At 36.1% G+C, this 19,589-nt stretch overlaps 2 protein-coding genes and 1 long non-coding RNA gene across 3 annotated transcripts in view; 1 reads left to right on the forward strand and 2 right to left on the reverse strand.

Annotated features, from left to right (window-relative positions):
- The window catches only part of LOC129767258 (RNA/RNP complex-1-interacting phosphatase), a 51,238-nt gene that overhangs the window by 1,993 nt on the left and 29,656 nt on the right, over positions 1 to 19,589 (forward strand). The gene's annotated exons all lie outside the window — the stretch shown is intronic.
- Positions 1,464 to 2,916, reverse strand: LOC129767259 (E3 SUMO-protein ligase ZBED1-like). Its single transcript, XM_055767958.1, has 3 exons — positions 2,795 to 2,916; positions 1,996 to 2,188; positions 1,464 to 1,902 (listed from the first exon to the last, which is right to left on the reverse strand). The coding sequence occupies exons 1-3, from the start codon at positions 2,855 to 2,857 to the stop codon at positions 1,466 to 1,468; spliced, it is 693 nt and encodes a 230-aa protein (XP_055623933.1). The 5' UTR covers positions 2,858 to 2,916; the 3' UTR covers positions 1,464 to 1,465.
- LOC129767262 (uncharacterized) lies at positions 6,641 to 9,872 on the reverse strand. The gene is made up of 4 exons (XR_008741502.1): positions 9,703 to 9,872; positions 9,553 to 9,644; positions 7,179 to 7,557; positions 6,641 to 6,656 (listed from the first exon to the last, which is right to left on the reverse strand). It is a non-coding gene; the product is annotated as an uncharacterized LOC129767262 (long non-coding RNA).

The raw sequence follows: 19,589 nt of genomic DNA on the forward strand, positions 1-19,589 counted from the left end.
CAACCTTTAACTTTTTCGGACGAACTGTTATGTTTCTCGCTGGAGCAACAGCAATAATAGACATTTCAAACAAGCTAATTCAACGAGCTATGATAGTACAGGTCGGACTCGATTATCCGGAGTATTCATTTTGACGTAGGACTACGTCTAACCGGAAGATATAGGGGGTGAAATGGAAATCTAGGCACTGAACAAGTAGGAAAAAATGCAAGATTTGGAACGCTTATAACTCGAGCATTTCTCAATAGATCGCAAAGGTTTTTGCATCAATTGATAGGAAATATATCTACGCATCTATCATAACGAATAACATTTCATTTTTCTTGAGATAAATAATTGAATAATTGAGAAATATCAAGCATTGTCCAAATACACTATGTGCGCATTTTTGATTGGTCCATTTTGTGCTCCTCAAATCGTACCGACCAAAACGGGCAACCAGAGCAGCAGCGAAATAGAATGAAGCACGATTGGAAAGGAAAAAGAAAAAAAAATGAGGGAAACATTGGTCGCAGTTAGTGATCCCCGATTTTTGAAATTAATCGTTCATCCACTAATCGAATACTTTTCAGCCGTTTGTTATTCGATACGATTAATCGCCCCAAATAATCGATTAATCGATTAATCGTAACACTAAGAGCAATAATTAGTTATTATTCTATTTTTCATTTGCCAGAAATTGTTTGCCGTTTTGAATGCTTGTAATTGTAATTTCGAACCGGTATAATTACTTGTATTTGTCGTTTAAGCTGCTAGGGTGGTAATGGGGCGTATGAAATATAAGCTAAGCATTGTGCATCAATCAAATTTATCCGAATTCCTATTGAAACATATGAATTAAAGTTTACCTTTCCATCAAAAATGCATTTTATATAATACGATAACACGATCTTTTAAAGTTGATGAAAAATTATTCAATTTTACATTTATTTACATTCTCGTATATACATTCCTAACTAAATTCTAAATTTCTTATTACATATTCAACATGTTTTAATACATACGAATTATATACATTTTCTTATACAAATTATATACATTTTCTTATACAAATTATATACATTTTCTTATACATATTATATACATTTTCTTATACATATTATATACATTTCTTAATACTTACTATACAGGTAAACCTGTTTTTGTGCGGTACTTTTTTGTTCGATTTCTCGTTTGCGCGACCCTTTCTGTGCCATTTTATTATCAAATCAGAACTTAGATCACACAATCTATTCGCTCAGATAATAAAATCGCGCAAAAAAGGTCGTACAAACGAGAAATCGTACAAAAAAGGATCGCTCAAAAACAGGATTTCCTGTATACATTTATCGCACAGTTCCGCAAAAAGCTGCGAAAGCGGTGAAAAATTTCGATTTTACGTTGAATCGTTTTGGTGTCTTTCTCTGTGCAGTAGACACTAAAATGATGCAACGTAATATCGCAATTTTTCAGCTATCTCGCACCTTTACGAAAACCAAACATTTTCATCGATCGATTGTAGGAATAATATCATGTCTAAGTTAGAACCGGACAAGCGGTTTCTTTGCTTAGTCATTATCTGCCCTGCTTTCGAGAACAAACGTTCCGAAGGAACAGACGTCGCTGAATTACATAAAAATTGCATAGCTATTTTATGCACGTTTGGATACTGTGCTCGTATTTCATTCCACACTATAAGTGGGTCACAGGTCCTCGGAGCGACTGTAGTATTTAAATACTGCCTCAGTTCAATGGGAATTCCTCCGGCGCTGTCATCTCCATGCACGCGATTGCTTTCAGCTACCATGGAATCATGAATCGCCCACAAGTCGTCGGTAGTGGTGTTTGTTTCTGGCTCTCCTGATATCCGAAGATCGTATTCGAATTCAGGTGACTCTTCCGCAGCTGTTCTGACAAGTTCCCCTGTGAAGCAACAGAAATATTGCCGATAAAATATTTTGTTTCTGTCGTGTTGTTTTTTTTTTCAATAGGACAAGCAAGAAAAGACTAACTCACCAACCCATGAAATAGCGGGGGCCACCGTGAGAGGACTTTCAAAATGTATTTTCTTGAATCGGGGATCAAGAAGCGTTGCGACCGCGAAAAGTTTTCTTTTTCCTACATCATTGAAATATTTCATGATGTGCAGCATAATGCTGTTTTTTACAGACATAGCTTCAGCAGAATCAAGCTGCATACTTGTATAGCTCTGAAATTGATGAAAAATATTGTTATTACTCGAAAGGAACCGTTGAACCAGTCAGGCAGAGTTATTATTTAAAAAAAAATGTGAACAATTATCGATGAACTAAAAAGTTGTTCAATAGGCTATGTCGTTCGATTAGATTAGGTTCAACGATATGTTTTCTAAAATGTTACTACGTCTTCTTGAACAAATTTGAGTAACGAAGTGAGTGATTGTTCAGAAATACACCAAAAATCGTGAGAATCAGTAAAACTTATATTAAAAACCTCCGACTTCTGGCAGTTCTCAAATCTCACTTCAGGCATGGAGTCCATAAACTAGAAGATTGTTTGGGCAAGTGTATTGAAGTTCAGAGAAATAACCATAAATTGAATTAAATAGGTTTCTAACTATATATTCGTTAAATTCCCGTTGAAAGTTAAATAGAAAAACATAATAGAGTAGAACCCCGATTGTCCGCGGAATAGTCTGGCAACGTAACCTCGGATAACAAAAATCGCGGATAACGTAATAGAGGGACAAAAATGGAATACTAACGCGAAAAAAAGATATTATGAAACGACAAAACATATTAAATACTCTGATGCTTATTATACAAAAAACACTTACGATTTTTAGCAACCGAACCAATGGGATAATTTTACTGATCGTCACGTACTTTTCAGCTGACATTTCGGTAGTTACTGTTTCCAATGGGTGGAGAACTTTGCAGATTTCCTTCAAAATTGACAACTCATCTGCTGTTAACATAGTTGGTGTTTTAGGAACAACGAGCAGTACCCATGAAATATAGTGTGCCATTACAAGGAATCTTTCTATCATTGCCATAATCGAATTCCATCGTGTTCGGACATCCAACACTAGTCCTAGACATTGTCCTTCCTTTTTATTATCGGCCAACTGCAGTTTTCTCAGTTCTCTGGTGGCTGTTTCACTTGCTTTGAAGAACTTGATTATTGTTTTCATCTTCTTGATTATATATATCATATTTTTCTCTGGTGTAATGGAAACCTCTATCGTACAATGATCCTCAACACCATCCAGCTCATCGTCGTTATCCTCTTCTATGACCGGCTCCATCCGAGCTGCGTATGCTTCTTTGTACAAAGGGACTGCTTTGCTTGCGATCAAGTTGATTGTGTGGGCAAAGCACGGTACATGGCGTCGTTCACCGTACTCCATTCTTACTGCCCCTAGTATGTTTGCACCGAGATCGGTCGTTACACAAGAAATTGTTTCGTTTTTAATACCCCAATCGTTGCAGCAAACCCGCAACAGATTCGCAATGTATTCTGATGTTTTCGATTGTTTGCATTCAACAACTCCTAGCAAAACGGAGTGTAGTTGAGAATCTAAACGAAAAATGGTTCATCAAAAAGTTTGAAGGAAGCCATGCTTGTAAAAAATACTCTGAAAATAATAAAATATTTTACGACCGTAAAGGGATTTTCAGTTTAATTCTCAATCGGAATTAATCCTAACCGAAAAAAGCAATCTTACGCAACCTTTTTTTATATAAGCAAGCATAGCTGAAATTTCGAAATCATTTTTTTTTGTTTTCTTCTCAATCTCTCTGTATGATTTGGTGGTACACCTTTAATTTTTTCTTAAACAACCGTAATCGAACGCGGTGTCGGTGAGCAGATTCGCAACTCACAGACAAATTGACTCAAATGTTCATAACATGATAGCGATATGTTCAGTATTTGGGTTTTTGTTTGCATTTTACCCTAACCAATCAAGGGTATAAATGTATGTAACTTAAAAAAAATAGAGATAAGTATTATTCAAAATGAACCGCCCTTTGCATCTCAGGTAACAGTAAAATTTTATTGTTTCTAAGCATCGAGAGGTGAAGGTTTTCAAAACAGCTAGATAATCAATTAATTAGTCTTAATATTTGGAATATTTTAAACATATTTAGCAGTGGAAGAGTTTTCCTCAGGTATGAACAAGATTTATCGTGGTACAACTTCTTTGCATTTATACAGTAAGTTACAGCTAATTCGACATTTAGAGGCACCACTCAGCGTCACACTGGAAGCGGTTCTGATCTTAGACAAGACGTGACAACTGGCTTTTTACTTTTCTTTCTGCATTTCGTCGACCAAGTTCTAGATAATATGGAAGTGAGATTTGAAAGTTGCCAAATTTCATAAAATTTCGGAAGATTATTTTCCCATGAAAAACATGAGTTCTTCGTATCATGTATTTTCTGAGCTGCACCATTTTTTTGTATAAATTTTTTAACCGAATGTCACATATTTCAAACAATAAGTATTTCTCGTTATTTTGGTATGCAAAAAAAAAATAAATGTGAAGAGATAAAGAAAACTAGAAAACGTAGATTTGATAGTCGGAGTATGATATGTTGAAATAAATTAATTAAATTCATAGTTCGTTTTACCGTTTATACTTCACGATGAAAATGAAAAGAACGGCACGCCATTAAATTTCGTTTTGCGAGTTAAAGAAAATTATGGGTTTCGTGTAGAATTAATATTTTTCAAATAGAAATTATGAATGAAAATTAATTCTCCGCATCAAATTAGTGTTCAATGTGAATGGAAAACTTTGCTTTCTTCATATGGTAAAAAAATCTCGTACAAAAATTGTATCTGAAGATAATTTTATATTATAATGAGAATATCGGAAAGTGTATAGAAAATAGGTTAAGTTAGAGTAAAAAAGGGGTGCTTCGAGTAAATAAATAACGCCAAGTAAATATTTTCGTTCAGATTTTAGCAATTTAAAAGTGCATTCGGGCCGAGTAGTAAGACTTGTTAAAAATGAATTTCGTATCCAAATGTCGACACCGTATCGTTGTCATCGCGGATATACTTCATTTCGTTTTCACTGTGTAGTGTATACGGGAATAAGGCCTTATAATTGATAATTGATTGATATCGTTCAAATACTATCAGTACTGAAATATTGATAAAATAATACATTCCCAAATTATAACATCAGAGGCGAACCAGCCCAGGAGGCTAAAAGCCTCTCAAATAAAGAATATATAAAAAAATGTTATTTGTTATCCTTATTTTTTTTGCTAACTGCTTTATATTTGGAAAATAATTGAATGCTCTTCTCTGTTAGTCCGCTGCTATTATGCTATGCTAGATGGCAGGAGAATCACAAAAAAATGTAGGATGGAAATTCCGATGCAATGTTTCCCTCTCTTCAGGAACTGAACAGCTGACGTAATAGAAACGAAAATATACAAAGAATCCATAATAGATATTATCGCTAAAGTGATATGTGAATGCAACTATTATTCAATTTTGAATATATTTGGCAATACTGTGAAAATGTTAGAAATCCCACTTTTTGTGTATTTTATCTTTGTCAATTATTTTCCTCATCAACCAATTAGAAGCCGAGTTGCAAGTTGTCCGAGTTTGACAGAAAAAGTGGTCCGGAATCGGCCCCCTATTATCATGTCTCGTCTCAGGTTCTGACCTGTAATTCACATTCGTGATGACAGTGGTACAGTGTCGACTTTCAATGGGGGGCCATAATTTGGGCCCCAAACTCGGGGTTTACAAAAATGTCCAATTGAACGTATCGCATTACATATCTGTCCAATTAGATGTAACTTACTGTAGAACAAAGTTATTCAGTTTCACTTGTAACAAATTTAGACAATTCTAAGATGTAACAAAGATAAGTTATCCCTTGGAATTAGAATTAGCCTGTACTACAAGATGGTTCTAGCCAGAAACGCTTTGGCTAAAAAAAAGGCGGCCGTACACTGTTTGTCCGGAAGTCAAATATTTGATACTTTTTTTTGAGTTTGGTTTGAGATTTGGACAAACATACGAACACTATTTTATGTTTATGTTTTTTTATTTTATGTTTTATATCAATTATCAACAAATAACTGAATATTTGCTTGTCGTGTTTCGAATATATTTGATCAGTACAAGTTGATCAAATTTTATCTGTCAAAAAGAATTAAATATTTGGCTTCGGCCAAACAGTGTATGAGTACCCTAAGTAATGAGCGAAATTAAAAATCTCATTGCACTCGCTCCATCCTAGTCCTAAATCCTAATATTGTCCAATTAATCTAATGTTAGATTTAGTGATATTGTCGAATTTTAATCTTGGATAGTTAAATTTTATTTACTGAGCTAATACTTTAATAAAAAATGATCAAGCTTACCATGAATAAAATGCCCTGTGATCCCCAAGTAGCTTCTGACGTTTAACATTTCGGTCCAAACATCTGTCGTTAGACAGATGCTTGTGATCGATCGGAGGCGGTTTCTGACAATTTCTTTGCTTTTTATAAATTTATTTTTCAGGATCTCGCGAAACTGTGTCTCGTGCGGCACTTTATATAGTGGGCATACAGTTTTCATTAGTTGACGAAATCCTTTCTTGTCTACTGTACAAAGAGGCATGTTATCCGTACACACCATGTACATGACACAAGTTGTTATTTCTTTTACTTTGGTACCGCCAGCTAAAATGAAAACAAAACGAAAATAAAAAGAATGCTCGAATATCATTTGACATCATGTCTTTTTATGATGGCGACAGTCGAAAAATTTTAGTTTTCATTACCAAGTGACCAATTTGAACTATGATTATTTTTAGATAACTTTAAATTCTCTCTCATTAAACATTTTTAATCTCAAATTGAAAACCGCTTGTCCATATTTTTACAAAAAAAAATCAAAACATGCTATTGGAAGAACGAAAATTAATATTATTTTAATATAAGGAACAACTCTAAATGCTATACAAAAATGAATTCTAGGCACGATGAAATTCATCATTTGCTAACCCTTCTCTGCATGATTTTGCTTATTGGTGAGATAAATCAGGGTGGTATAGTTCAACTTAAATTGAACTTGTTCTTTTATATAATTTTTGGGCATTCAATGTTATGATGAAAATTTCCACCATTATGCAAAGAAGAGTTAACAAAAATTTATTTTCGTGGCCGCCATCATGTATATAAAATTGAATCAGGTGGGATTACCTCCGTATGAAAAAGGACGATCGAAAGCCGATGTAATAGTTTGTTGCCGTGGACCCATTTTGGGAGTAGTATCAATTCTAGATTCTTGTGATGCTGTTCTTTTTCGTCCCTGATTTAGAACCGGGGCCGGTCTTTCATTAACAGTGGAGAAGGCCAAATTTTTATGCTTGAATGTCAAATGATTGAGCATGTTGCTCGTGTTGCGGCAAAAACTTAGAATATGCAAACATAATTTACATTGTACTTTGTTCCCCTCAATTTTTTTAAAGAACTCCCAAGCCGGACTGATTTTGGATTTTTCTTGATTTTTTGTCGAAGGTGTTTCTGACATCGCGAATTTTTCCCAATTAGGCTTCTTCGGTTCCAATCGATATTCAATCTGAAAAGAATAAACCAATTTCAATCACAGAGTGTCGGCTATCTAGAAAAATCTTGAAAATCAGGGAATATAAATGAATTTAAGCCCTGTCAAAAAAAATCACCTATTGAATTTTAAATAATGGCAGTAATTGGAAAGTTTGTTATACAAAAATGTTTATTTATCTTGGAATATTATATATATTTTTTATTTTTTATATTTTTTTCTGTGTACATTTACTTTGGTGCATGTTGCCTGCCTTTGTCTGTGCGCGAAGGTAAAGGACAAAAAACGCGAAAGCAAAGCATACTGTTTGGTATGTGCATATGAATTTTTTCCTACAACATATGCAAACAGGTTCATATGAATCATATGAAATCAAAAAAGCATACACAATAAATCAAGCCAGTTTCTTTCAAATATCTAACATGTCATTTACCCAAAAGCTCATACCAGCCATCTCCTGGGATGTTGCAATCAGCGGTGCCTGGAAACAGTCATGTGTCACAAATAATTTCGTACTGTTCAGAAGGACATGATCGTATTGGAAAGATTCACGAGGATCGTTGAGAAGGTCCAACTCGGTCGTGTTGGAATAAGCTACATGATGACGTTGGGCATTGTCCCGTATTATAAATCTGCTCAAAGAACTGTTGAGATTCTTTGCAAGTTTGCTGGTGATAATCAGAAAAAAAATTTAACCAACATCAGATTCCTTCGTCGACGTAGTTCAATGCTTGGCGTTTCATTTTATCAAATGATTAATCCATTAGCAACTTCTAGTTATTTCGATTACATTTTCTGTTTTTATCCATGAATGATGGTAATGGAACAAAGAACCATTTATCAGAGAATTGCATTTGACAATGAAAAAACTCCGAAAAACTCGCTAATATTTGATGACAAATAAATTGTGATTTCGTTTGGAATGAAAAGGAATGTTGAATACACCAGCTTTAACTTTCCTCTACTCGCGCATAGGTTTGACAGGCAGAGAGTGAATGAGATGGCTGAATTAAATAATTATTAAAACTGAATGAAGTTAAAGAAAAAAAATCTGGAGTTTTGGAGTGAGTATACGAGTTACGATTTTGCGCGGGAATATAGGAGAGTTAAAAATTATGAAATTATCGCCGTTAACATATCATCTGACGAAGTTCGCATTCTCCCTTAGGTATTCCGTCGTTGATTTCTGTTGAAAAGCAGGACTCGAAAAGGTTCCGACTATATTAAGCTCCAGCAGAATACTCATATTTCGAATTAGTTTCGTTGTGTCGAAATATTGAATCACAATGAACAGGTATTGATAAAATTGAATATAAATCGATTTAGATCGGTAAACATAAATGATTCAATCATTCGGAAAACTCTAACGTGTTAGAAGCTTATTCTTAATATGTTCAGTGCATAATTACTGGAGATGAAACGGATATTCAAAACTATCCGGCCGGATACCGGATATTAGGAAAAAAAAATCATGAAAATAAGATAAATTATAACACAATTAGCATATAAACATCATTCATACATAATTAATAATAAGATTTGATTACTTATTTATTAGAAATGTTATTAAAATTAAATTATTATCAACTCATAACAGTATTAATTTATAAACAATACTCAAAATTAACCACTGGATAATTATGATGCATGAATAACAAATTTTCAGCAATTGCTAACAACCATTTACGCTTTGCTTTGCACACCAGAGTAGCTACAGAGAATAATCAGTTTTTTTTTTCCTAAATCCCGGTTAAAAAGAAAAATATAATGCAGTAGAAACCCGATTATCCGCGGAATAGGCTCTATAGAATTACGGGCTCACTTCAGCGGATAATCGGGGTTCTATTGTACTACTAACCAGCGACTAACGGTACTCCCCCGGGAAGGCATTGATGCTTCAACTCTATCGCCTTTGTCGAAGTGACCTTATACCGTGGTTCCGAATGGTCGAAACACATTTACCAGCAAAATTATCGTCAGAGAACCTTTTTATAACCTATTCTAAATTACCTGAAAAAACGCGCTCAAAATGGCCGTGAAGAAAAGGCAACGCTGTCCTTTTTTCTCTGGAACAGGATTTCAATCTCCCTGGATATCTGAACCTGCGAATAAAATAAAATTCAACACTTTTTCAAATAAAATATAAGATATTTACAATACCTGCAGTATTTGTTAAATTTTCTCCGCAAAAATATTTCTTTCACTTTCGCTTCCAATTCGCTTTTTGCGCCATAAGTCGCGATTACAGTCTGAACCCTAGCACTGTTGAAACAAAATGACTAATGACAAAGCCCACTGACAAGACATGCAGATCAAGGTGTTTACGAAGTGGGGTGAGCCACTACATGGTAAATCAAATATAATCAAAATAACTTATAAAAAAATAAAACAGCAGCGGTCGTATTTTTTTTTCTTCTGGGTTTGGATCGATTAATCGACGCAAATTATTCGTTCGCTTCGATTATTGGTTGCGCAGTATTCGTTCGTTTAATAATCGATTTCTGTAGGAAGTATTCGATTAATCGATTAATCGAACGATTATCGGGGATCACTAGTCGCAGTCTCACACATGCGTAATTCTCGAGCCAGCCAGTCAGCTTAAAAATCCCCGCTCCGCTGCCGTAACGATCATTCTCATCCAAACCGTACACCACATTGGTTCGCATCACAACACATCAACAAACCAACCCAAGCAGTCATGCCTGGACATGGTAAAGGAGGAAAAGTGAAGGGAAAGGCAAAATCCCGCTCGAACCGTGTTGATCTGGAGTTCCCCGCAAGGGTAGCTAGGCCGAGCGCGTTAGTACCAGTGCACCAGTCCACCTAGTCGGCGTTTTATAGCTTCGGCCGCCGAAGTGATCGAGTTAGCTGGCAAAGCTGCTCGCGACAATAAGAAAACCTGCATTCGGAACAGAACACATTCGGTTCAGTGGACATCAAGACAACAGGCAGTTGCAGCGAGTGGCGAGTGGCAAACGCAATCGCAAAACGGCATACAAACTGCTTTGGTGGCAAATCCAGAACAAGGCGGCATCGAAGGCGTTCGAAATGGTTTTTGACGTAGAACTATGTCTTTCATTAAGGGTGCCAAATCAGAAAACAGGTCACATTTTTATGAAATAAAGTTAACGTTAATAACTATTTTTGCCGCGAACGGATTTTAGCGATTCACATACTAAACGAATTGGAAATTCTCTAAGATTTGTTTAATTTACTATACATTAGAATCCCCTGGTTTGTAAATGTTTAAAATTCATGAAAACTTTAGGCGTTTCCATTTTTCCATACATTTGTTCTGTCCATTTGTGTGCTTTCCCGAACAGAGCTATCAATAACGAGCAACTTATCGACGACCAACGAAGGGGAAATCGTAGGATTTGAAGTCGCCGTAACAAAGGAAAAGTAGAAGAATGAAGGGGAATATTTGCCTTGAGTATAAACAGTGGATCTCGCTGAGGCAAACTTTCATTCGGCATCGGACTGTTGAGCAATCCAGTTCACTTTACTTTCGCTGCACTTCGATCTAAGATTGGACCCCACCAGTGGTAATCCAACTTGGATATCGTCGTTTGCTTTTTCTGTTCGTTATTCGTTATTCGTTATTTGTATCGTTTTTCTTCCCGCGTCATAAATTGGACGTTTCGCGTAGTGTGTGATGAGCAAGAAAAAGAGGAAGGCAGGCTCTAGCCCTGCAAAAAAACGAACGCATTGCCAGGGGCAATGAAATTTCGAGGCAAGCGTCATCTAATGATGCAGGCGATGTTGGTGTAGTGAAAAGGGCTCGCACTGAACCGAGCCTTCGCGAGTGTGACACCGCATCGAACTACAGCAAAATAGGCGATTTCGGCGCGTCGGTCGAAAATGTAAACGGCTTCTTTGGTGCCTTTGAGAATGCATCAATGCATTAAACTGACGTTATGGCGAAGCAGGCGTTAAGGTATGCTCCAAAAAAATATTTGGGGAATACCAAGCATCTTGGAATGTTATAAGTTATTTAGGTTCGCGTGCCAGTCGCAAAAATGCCTTCAACTAGGATTGCATTTGCGCTAATATTGATCATAATGAAGCATTGCTACTGTTTTCGAGGTTGTTGATATGAACAAAAAGAGTTTATTTCGCTTGTTTAGTCACCAAGAAAGTAAATGTCGTTCTGGAGTTTTGTATGTGATTAGGTTTCGCTTACCAGTAGCAAAAATTCCTCCACTAATGATGACAGCTGCGCTTCTCTCGAGCATGAGAAAGTAATGCAACTTTGTTTGAGGCCAATAATATTAACAAAATTGTTTCTTTTGAGAATAGCGCAAAATGATGAGAAGTATTTGTATTCCTAGTAGCTTCAAGCCACCAATGTATGGTTCTGTATGCATGCTATGGCGAACGCTTGTTTGGCGCTTGGTTTACGTTGTACGAACGATGCCTAGAGGTGCGATTGCTTTGAGGCAATACTAAATAACATGTAGCATGATATTTGATACTTGCAACTGTTGTCATTGTTGTTGTTTCCATTCGGTGCCAAAGATATATTGATGTAGTTATGAGATGTGGAATAATGGTGCTGGTGTAACATGTATATAATCGACTGTAGCCGAGTCTATGTCAATTGCGAAAAAGACCACCGGAATAGCGTTCGAGGTAAATTTTCAATGCATTGACATGAAATAAATTGCGACATACGATCAGCTAGTGTATTGTTTTGCGAGGGCAAGAATGAATCATCAATCAATTATCGTTCCACAAGAAAAAATCATTTCAAAGATTATTCTACTAAGCTGTTGTTTCTAAAATTTCACAGCATTATAGAATAATATCCGAAGGTATAAAAAAGCGACTTATATAAAATACCAGCGTAGTTCTACGTCAACAATGCGGTCGCATCTTGGACACAACCTCCTATAGTTTTTTTTTGACGTAGAACTCTTTCAGGAAGGATGCCAAATCAGAAAACAGGTCACGTTTTTATGAAATAAAGTTAACGTTAATACATATTTCCACTGTGAACGAATTCTCATGATTTGCATACCAATCGAATCGGAAGTTCTCTAAGATTTGTTTGATATGCTATACAATACAATTCGCTAATCTCTAAACGGTTTAAATTCATGAAAACTGGAAGAATTTTCCCTTTTTTGTATCGCCGATAAAAAGATGAAGAAGATAGATACGTGAACGATTGTTTTTGTAATACATTCAATGATTGAAAACTAATAGCGTGCATCCATTAACTCGATTTGTTTACATTTGTTACATAGGACCTTTTCAAAAGTTACGCGAGAAATGATTATTAAGCTAAGGTAGTCCAACGTCAACCTTGGGGTTATATCATAGATATAACCCACCCATTTTTTTTCTCTTTATTTCATCCATACATAACACAGGAGGCATATCGTCTAGGATCACAGAGGGCGGTTTTCATCATATCTCGATATCTCGGTATCTTTCATCTGATACGCACTATCCAACGACTGTTTACCATCCTTCTATCATCATCACCCGGTAAACACTGGTGGAGTGAACCAACAATACCCAACAATCAAATAAAACGGCTCTTTTCAGGGCCACCGAGTCATTATCATTATCAAACGATGTAATTCTTCAAACATATTCAAAATCAACAGATAGCCTAACGGAATCCTACGTCAACTCTGCGGTCGTGTCTCGGACACAACCCTCCTGTGACTTTTTGGTATTGAGTACTTTTGTACTCGCTTGTCGTTGTGCAGATCGGAATATGATTCCCTAAAACGTACTTTTAAACTGAGAAGCCTGGGAAAATCGTCATTTCGTAAAATACAATGATCGTTTGACAATTCTTCCGTTCACATATTTTAGTAATCCTAGGCATCATATCAAATTTAAAAGGACGATCATCAAATTTATTATATTCGAAGTGGTAAACAAGTGGATTGCATAGTATAATTGCGTAGTTCTACGTCGAAAATATGCGGTCGTGTCCTAGATACAACCCCTTACAATTTTTTCACTCCGGATAATCGAATCCTCCGGATAATCGAGTCATAAAAAACGAATTTTCTTTCCGTATACGTAATATAATAATGATTTGCTCTTATTTATTAAACGGTTTATCTAGGTTGACCCGTTTGTACGTTTGTGACTTTGTCTGTAGCGCAGTACCACATCAATAGAAATTTAATCCCCTACCTGTGGACCGTTTGATCTGAAATTTGGAACACATCTTTATCTCTGGTGTCATTATAAAACTGCGTATTCCTTGATCTTGAAAATCCAAGATGGCGGGCGTTCCATGGGCGGATTATATACATATTTTCTCAAAATCCCATCAATATGGGTTTTCCCAAAACCCCATCAATATGGGTATCGAATGAAAGGGCTTGACCAGTAGAACACAATTATTTATGGAAAATAGTTATAAGCGTTCCAAATCTTGCATTTTTTCCTACTTGTTCAGTGCCTAGATTTCCATTTCACCCCCTATATCTTCCGGTTAGACGTAGTCCTACGTCAATATAAATCAAAGATGGCGACCGCTACAAAATGGTGGATAAGAAATTTTCTTATTGCCCTAGATTAATGAAAGAACGGATGTGATAACTACTAATTGCCACTTGTCTTATTATTTTCTAGCTTTTAGTGCATTAAACCGTTTAACTTAAAAAGTTTTTTTAATTATTTTATTTTCTAGTCTTTAGTAAATTATCTGTATCATTAGTATACTGCTCTACATTAAAACCATTAAACTTTTTGACGTAGGACTACGTCTTTCATTTCTATACCGGGGTGTAAAATCAAAGTTTCGAAAACGAAAGCGTTACGCCGGAGACCGAGATTTTGAGCGTTAATAGCTCTTAAACAACTGAACGAAATGGTATGATAAACATTTCATTCGAAAGATAAAATGTCTTCGATGCGTTCTATACTTGTTACTTTTTGATCCAAAAAGTTGTTTCAATAGTCTTAAAATTGCTTTCAAAACAGGCTATTGAAATCACCAATCGGTATATAAGCGAGCGCCGCTCGGAAATCCACTCAGTTCTAATTGAACAGCGATGGGAGCATGTTGTCGCTGTTGTGGTGAAGCTCTTCGTTTATCATGAAAGCGCGGATGAACGGTGTCACCTGTTTGTGCACCCTAGGCCAGAAGGGAATCCATCAGGAGGAGAGTGATGCCACAAACGGTTCCCCGGGAAGACATCGCTACACACACATACACGCGCGGAATTCTTTCCGTTTGGCTTTCCATTCATTTGATACTAATATTGAGGGGATTACAAAAATACATAGTCGACCATTTTGTGGCAACGACCTTTTCGAATTTATGTTGTTCATAGTGTAGTGTATTCTCCAAATCAAGCCATGCAGCATTTTTTTAGCGACGACCAAATTGATTTTTTCAAGGTCATGGAATACGCAGTTTTATAATGACAGTAGAATCAAATGTATGTTCCAAATTTCAGATCAATCATTCAACAGGAACGGGGTCAATTTTCTATTAATGTGGGATAACCCTACAGAACACTCAAACATACATATAAACAGGGCAAGCTGAATGGAACCATTAAAAAGTAATTGTTTTTTTTTTGGGAACTGCGGTCATCTTGGGTTTTGATTTTTCATGATCTACTGTGTTCTACCAGTCAAGCCATTTCATTTGATACCCATATTGATGAGGTTCTGAGAGAATATGTAATCTGCCATTTTGCGGTGGCCGCCATCTTGGATTTGCATTTTTAATAAATAACTGTGTTCTACTAGTCAATCCCTTTCATTTGATACCCATATTGATGGGGTTCTGAGAAAATATGTTATCCGCCATTTTGTAATGGCCGCCATCTTGAATTTGCATTTTTCACAAATAACTGTATTCTACTGGTCAAGCCCTTTCATTTGATACCCATATTGATGAGGTTCTGAGAAAATATGTAATCCGCCATTTTGTGGTGGCCGCCATCTTCGATTTGCATTTTTTTATAAATAACTGTGTTCTACTAGTTAAGCCCTTTCATTTGATACCCATATTGAGGGGTTCTGAGAAAATATAAAATCCGCCATTTTGTAGTGGCCGCCATCTTGGATTTTGATTTCTACTAGCATTATACTAGTCAAGGCCTTTCATTTGATAACCATATTAGCTATTGAATATAGAATTATTGTACAAATTATTCAAAATTTCCGAAAATCAAAAATAAAATACTCTGGATAATCGAGTCTAAAATTCCGGATAATCGAGTCTCCGGATAATCGAGTCCGACCTGTACTATGATTTGGGGCTGTTTCTCATGGTTTGGCGTTAGGTATATCGACATTGTTTGCGAAAACCTGGAATTGTCGATGGAATTGGAAGATAGTTACACCTTCTAGCAGGATAAAAAAAAAACATTTTCAATACTCAAACATTACATTAACATTACTCACAAATTCAATTTATAATCAAAAAGTTGTACGTTATATTTTAATCAGACATCTAAGTTTGGACTTACGATTTTTTCTTCTTTCCGTATTATAGTGACTTGTGAGTAGACCGCGAGTAATCGGTTTTCTACATCATTAGAATTAGAATTAAGAAAAATGTTTATATATACTTGTAACAATACAGTTAGGAGTTTGGCTCCTTTAAACTTATGTAACTGAGCCTGTAAAAATAAAAGATTTAAAAAAAATAGTGACTTGTGTCAGTTGTGTCAGTGTTGAACTTTTGGCTAGTTCGTCACTTCGCTTCCATTTCGGAATAATGTCGAGAGTGAGAATTAAAAAGGTACGAGGTACGGATTTTACCACTACGCCAGACTGCTTCCTCAGAGTTTTGTTTTTTCAAAAAAAAAGTTATTGATGATGCATACGTTCTTTAATAAAAAAGTTTCAAATAAATCAGAGAGTGTCAGGATAACTTTGGGAGTTGATTTGGAGTGGAATTGCTCTTTATTATTAATTGTATTGCTTATCTTTTACGCCTCCATTCAGTCGTCATGTAACTGAAGCTAAAAATAAAAAAAAATCATTAATTCCAAGATATCGACAAACGGTTATAAATTTTCCTGTTCTAGCTTATTGAATTTTTGAAGCATTTACATTTTTTTTCATAATTTTATTTCGGATTTTGAATCGAAAACCTGAATATGTACTCAAAAATTAAAAAAAGAAGTGATTTCTTGTGGACCGCGGTGATATAAACTATACAAGAGATTCTCAGTTGCTGGTACTGAGTCAATGAAAGAATTTCTTTCGAACTCACAGTCAAAAGATCACTTTTTTTTTGTGAATGACAAACAGGCTATAGAAAATATTTAAAATCGAAAAACTGTTTTACATACCACTTTATGTCAGGCAAAATTGAATAGTCTAAAATCCACCATTCCACAACATATATATTTGATACTCATTCTTTGAAATGATAGCTTATTATTCAGAGGTTAATTCAAATCAAATCCGAAACGCAATCATCCCGATAGAAGATTATTGATTGATCAAATTTCATGGTATCTTGTTTGATTGCGTAATTGGGCAGCGTAATTTCTGTCATGGGAGCGAGAAAGCAGTCAATCGTCTTTTAACTTGCTGCCTCCACGCACTGATTGACTAATATCTCACAAACCACAAACGTGTCGGTATACGAAAAGGCAGCAGACTAGATACTTCACTCTAACGATGCTGACATCAAGCGAGCCCCAGCGGACAACTATTGAGGAAAAGAATAAAAAAATGCACTCACTCGCACGAAGATGATCAATGGCATGTGTGGGCATTGTTTGTAATTTTAAATGAAGTAAATAAATATTTGTTAAATATTTTCCGTTAATAGCCACAGACTGCACATAACTGTATATTCCAGTCTCGCAGTCGAAATTCACAGACATACGAGCACTGGCTGATAGAAGTATAGACCCAACTCCGGCTGTTCGATAATTAAACTCTCAACAGAGCGGCGGGTACTTCAGTTGCTCCTTGGTCACGACCCTACGAGTGCAACCGATCCTCCAACGCGGTTTTTATCACCTTTGTAAAACCGTCATCGATTCACCAAAAAGGGCGTGCTTTCGTCTTCGTCGTCTCTGGTATGGCTAGTGCAAATGTTTTCTTTCTCGTTTTCGTTTTCACTCTCACACGTCTCACGAAAAACAATGGAGCAGATTTAGTAGAAAACTATGCGTAATGTCAACGTAATGGTTATATGTATTTATTTTACATGGCTTCGACTATTATTGGCTAATTGTAGACAAGTTAAACATTTGGATTTCAGGTCACGATGATGGCAGTTCTTCTTTTTTATTTCTTTCTCTGTTTTCTTGACTATAAATTGCAATGTTTGGTTGGCAAAAAGACTGTAAGACTTGTGTTCCTTGTGTTTCTACTTTCTAATGTTCTAATGTTACTTCATAAAAGGGAACCATTGGGTCCCAAATTTTATTGTCTTCGTTCCGAAAAGTAATCATGGTTATATGTTGAAGTTCAATTGCTTTTGCGACTTTTTGTTTAGTAATATTGAACAGAGGCGTGAATATGCGTTCAAAGAGAAATCTGGTTATTATGTTACTGGTTATCCTCATTCTGCAGAGGAGTGTTAGTTCAAATAACAAGCGAAATTACATTGCCGCTAGGAGGATGAACTAACAACATATTTTGCTTCTGTATGTTTTCTTTTCCGATTCGCCCACCTCCGACGATTATTTGGACGACAGGTAATTGAGTTGTCTGGCTGAAAAACAAAACAAAAACAGAAATGTCATTCCCACATCTTCTTCGCCGATGGGCGGAACCATTTTGTGCTGGCGAATTTTGGGCAAATTCAACGAAATTATCAAGTGTCCCATTGAAATAATGAATGGAGTTTTGTTTTTATTAGACACAACCAAATACGCTTCATGACGAGTCACTTTGGACGACAAGTTACTTATCCTTGGTGCCAAAAAGTTACGGAACTGACATCAAAATTCGTCATTGTCAACGTGTTCTGCATGCTAATTATTTCTAGAGAGAGATGGAGTAAATAATAGTGTGTGACGAGTTCGCCAATTTGAATCAGTACTAAGTCTATTCTACATATGCTTCTTTTGAAACATCCTGAGAATTCCTGCGTTCTATGAAATCAACGGATTTCTGGCATGAATAAGTTTTTTGAGGTGTTTCGAGACTATCATGCCAAATGTTGATCCTCTTGTAAGGAAAAATTCATAAAGCTCGATTTTGGGCGAAAATTGCGAGTAGGGCAGCATATATGGTAGTCTATATACATAAAATTTGCAGTATGCGGTCTGGATTTGTCCAGCCGGGCTGCATCGCTTATCTCACTGTATACAGTCGGAAAGTGTCAACATCTTAGCATCTTAGTACTCATTCTAGCTGTGGAGTTTTTGATTACGCGACAGTCTTCTTCACAGGCTTCACTATAGCTACCCTTACAAAAGTTTGAGCAGAACGGGTTCTTTTTCTGATAATTATAGTTATAACGAAATTTATTTTAATATAAATCTAACCAGTTTTTATTATATTGAATAATAAAAAAACGGTCTGGCTTAAATCGTCATCTGTATTTATCTATTTATTCCATGGCGTGTCGAGAGAATTTCCAACCCGGGAAGACCCTCGACCGATCGGGAATTGAACCCAACACCTATATCAGTGTTAGCCAAGAATTTACAAGGGAATTCCCGCTTTATCAGATCCCCGGCCACGGTACTATCGTTTCCGAGTTCGAGCAGCTGAGTATACCAAGCCTAATTCTAGCCGATACTTTAGGCCCATTACTTATCCCAAGGGGTGTCAAGAAAGTTTCCAACCCGAAAAAATCCTTGACCGATCAGGAATTCAATCGAATACCTATGTCAGTATTAGCCTTGAATTTACAAAGGAATTCCCGCTTTACTAGATACCCGACAACGACCTATTATGCGATCATTTTCGAGACCAGACAGCTGAGCTAACCTAAGCCTAATTCCAGCCGATACTTCAGGCCCTACATCTAACCTAGGGTATAACGCGTCTACCTGTATCTGCAATGAGATCTGCCACAACACAGAAAAATCTTGTTATAATTATCTGTTGAGAAGATGAATTTACAAGTATTCCGGTTGAAC

Source organism: Toxorhynchites rutilus, chromosome 2 (genome assembly GCF_029784135.1).
Source record: "Toxorhynchites rutilus septentrionalis strain SRP chromosome 2, ASM2978413v1, whole genome shotgun sequence".
Classification (NCBI taxonomy): Eukaryota; Metazoa; Arthropoda; class Insecta; order Diptera; family Culicidae; genus Toxorhynchites; species Toxorhynchites rutilus.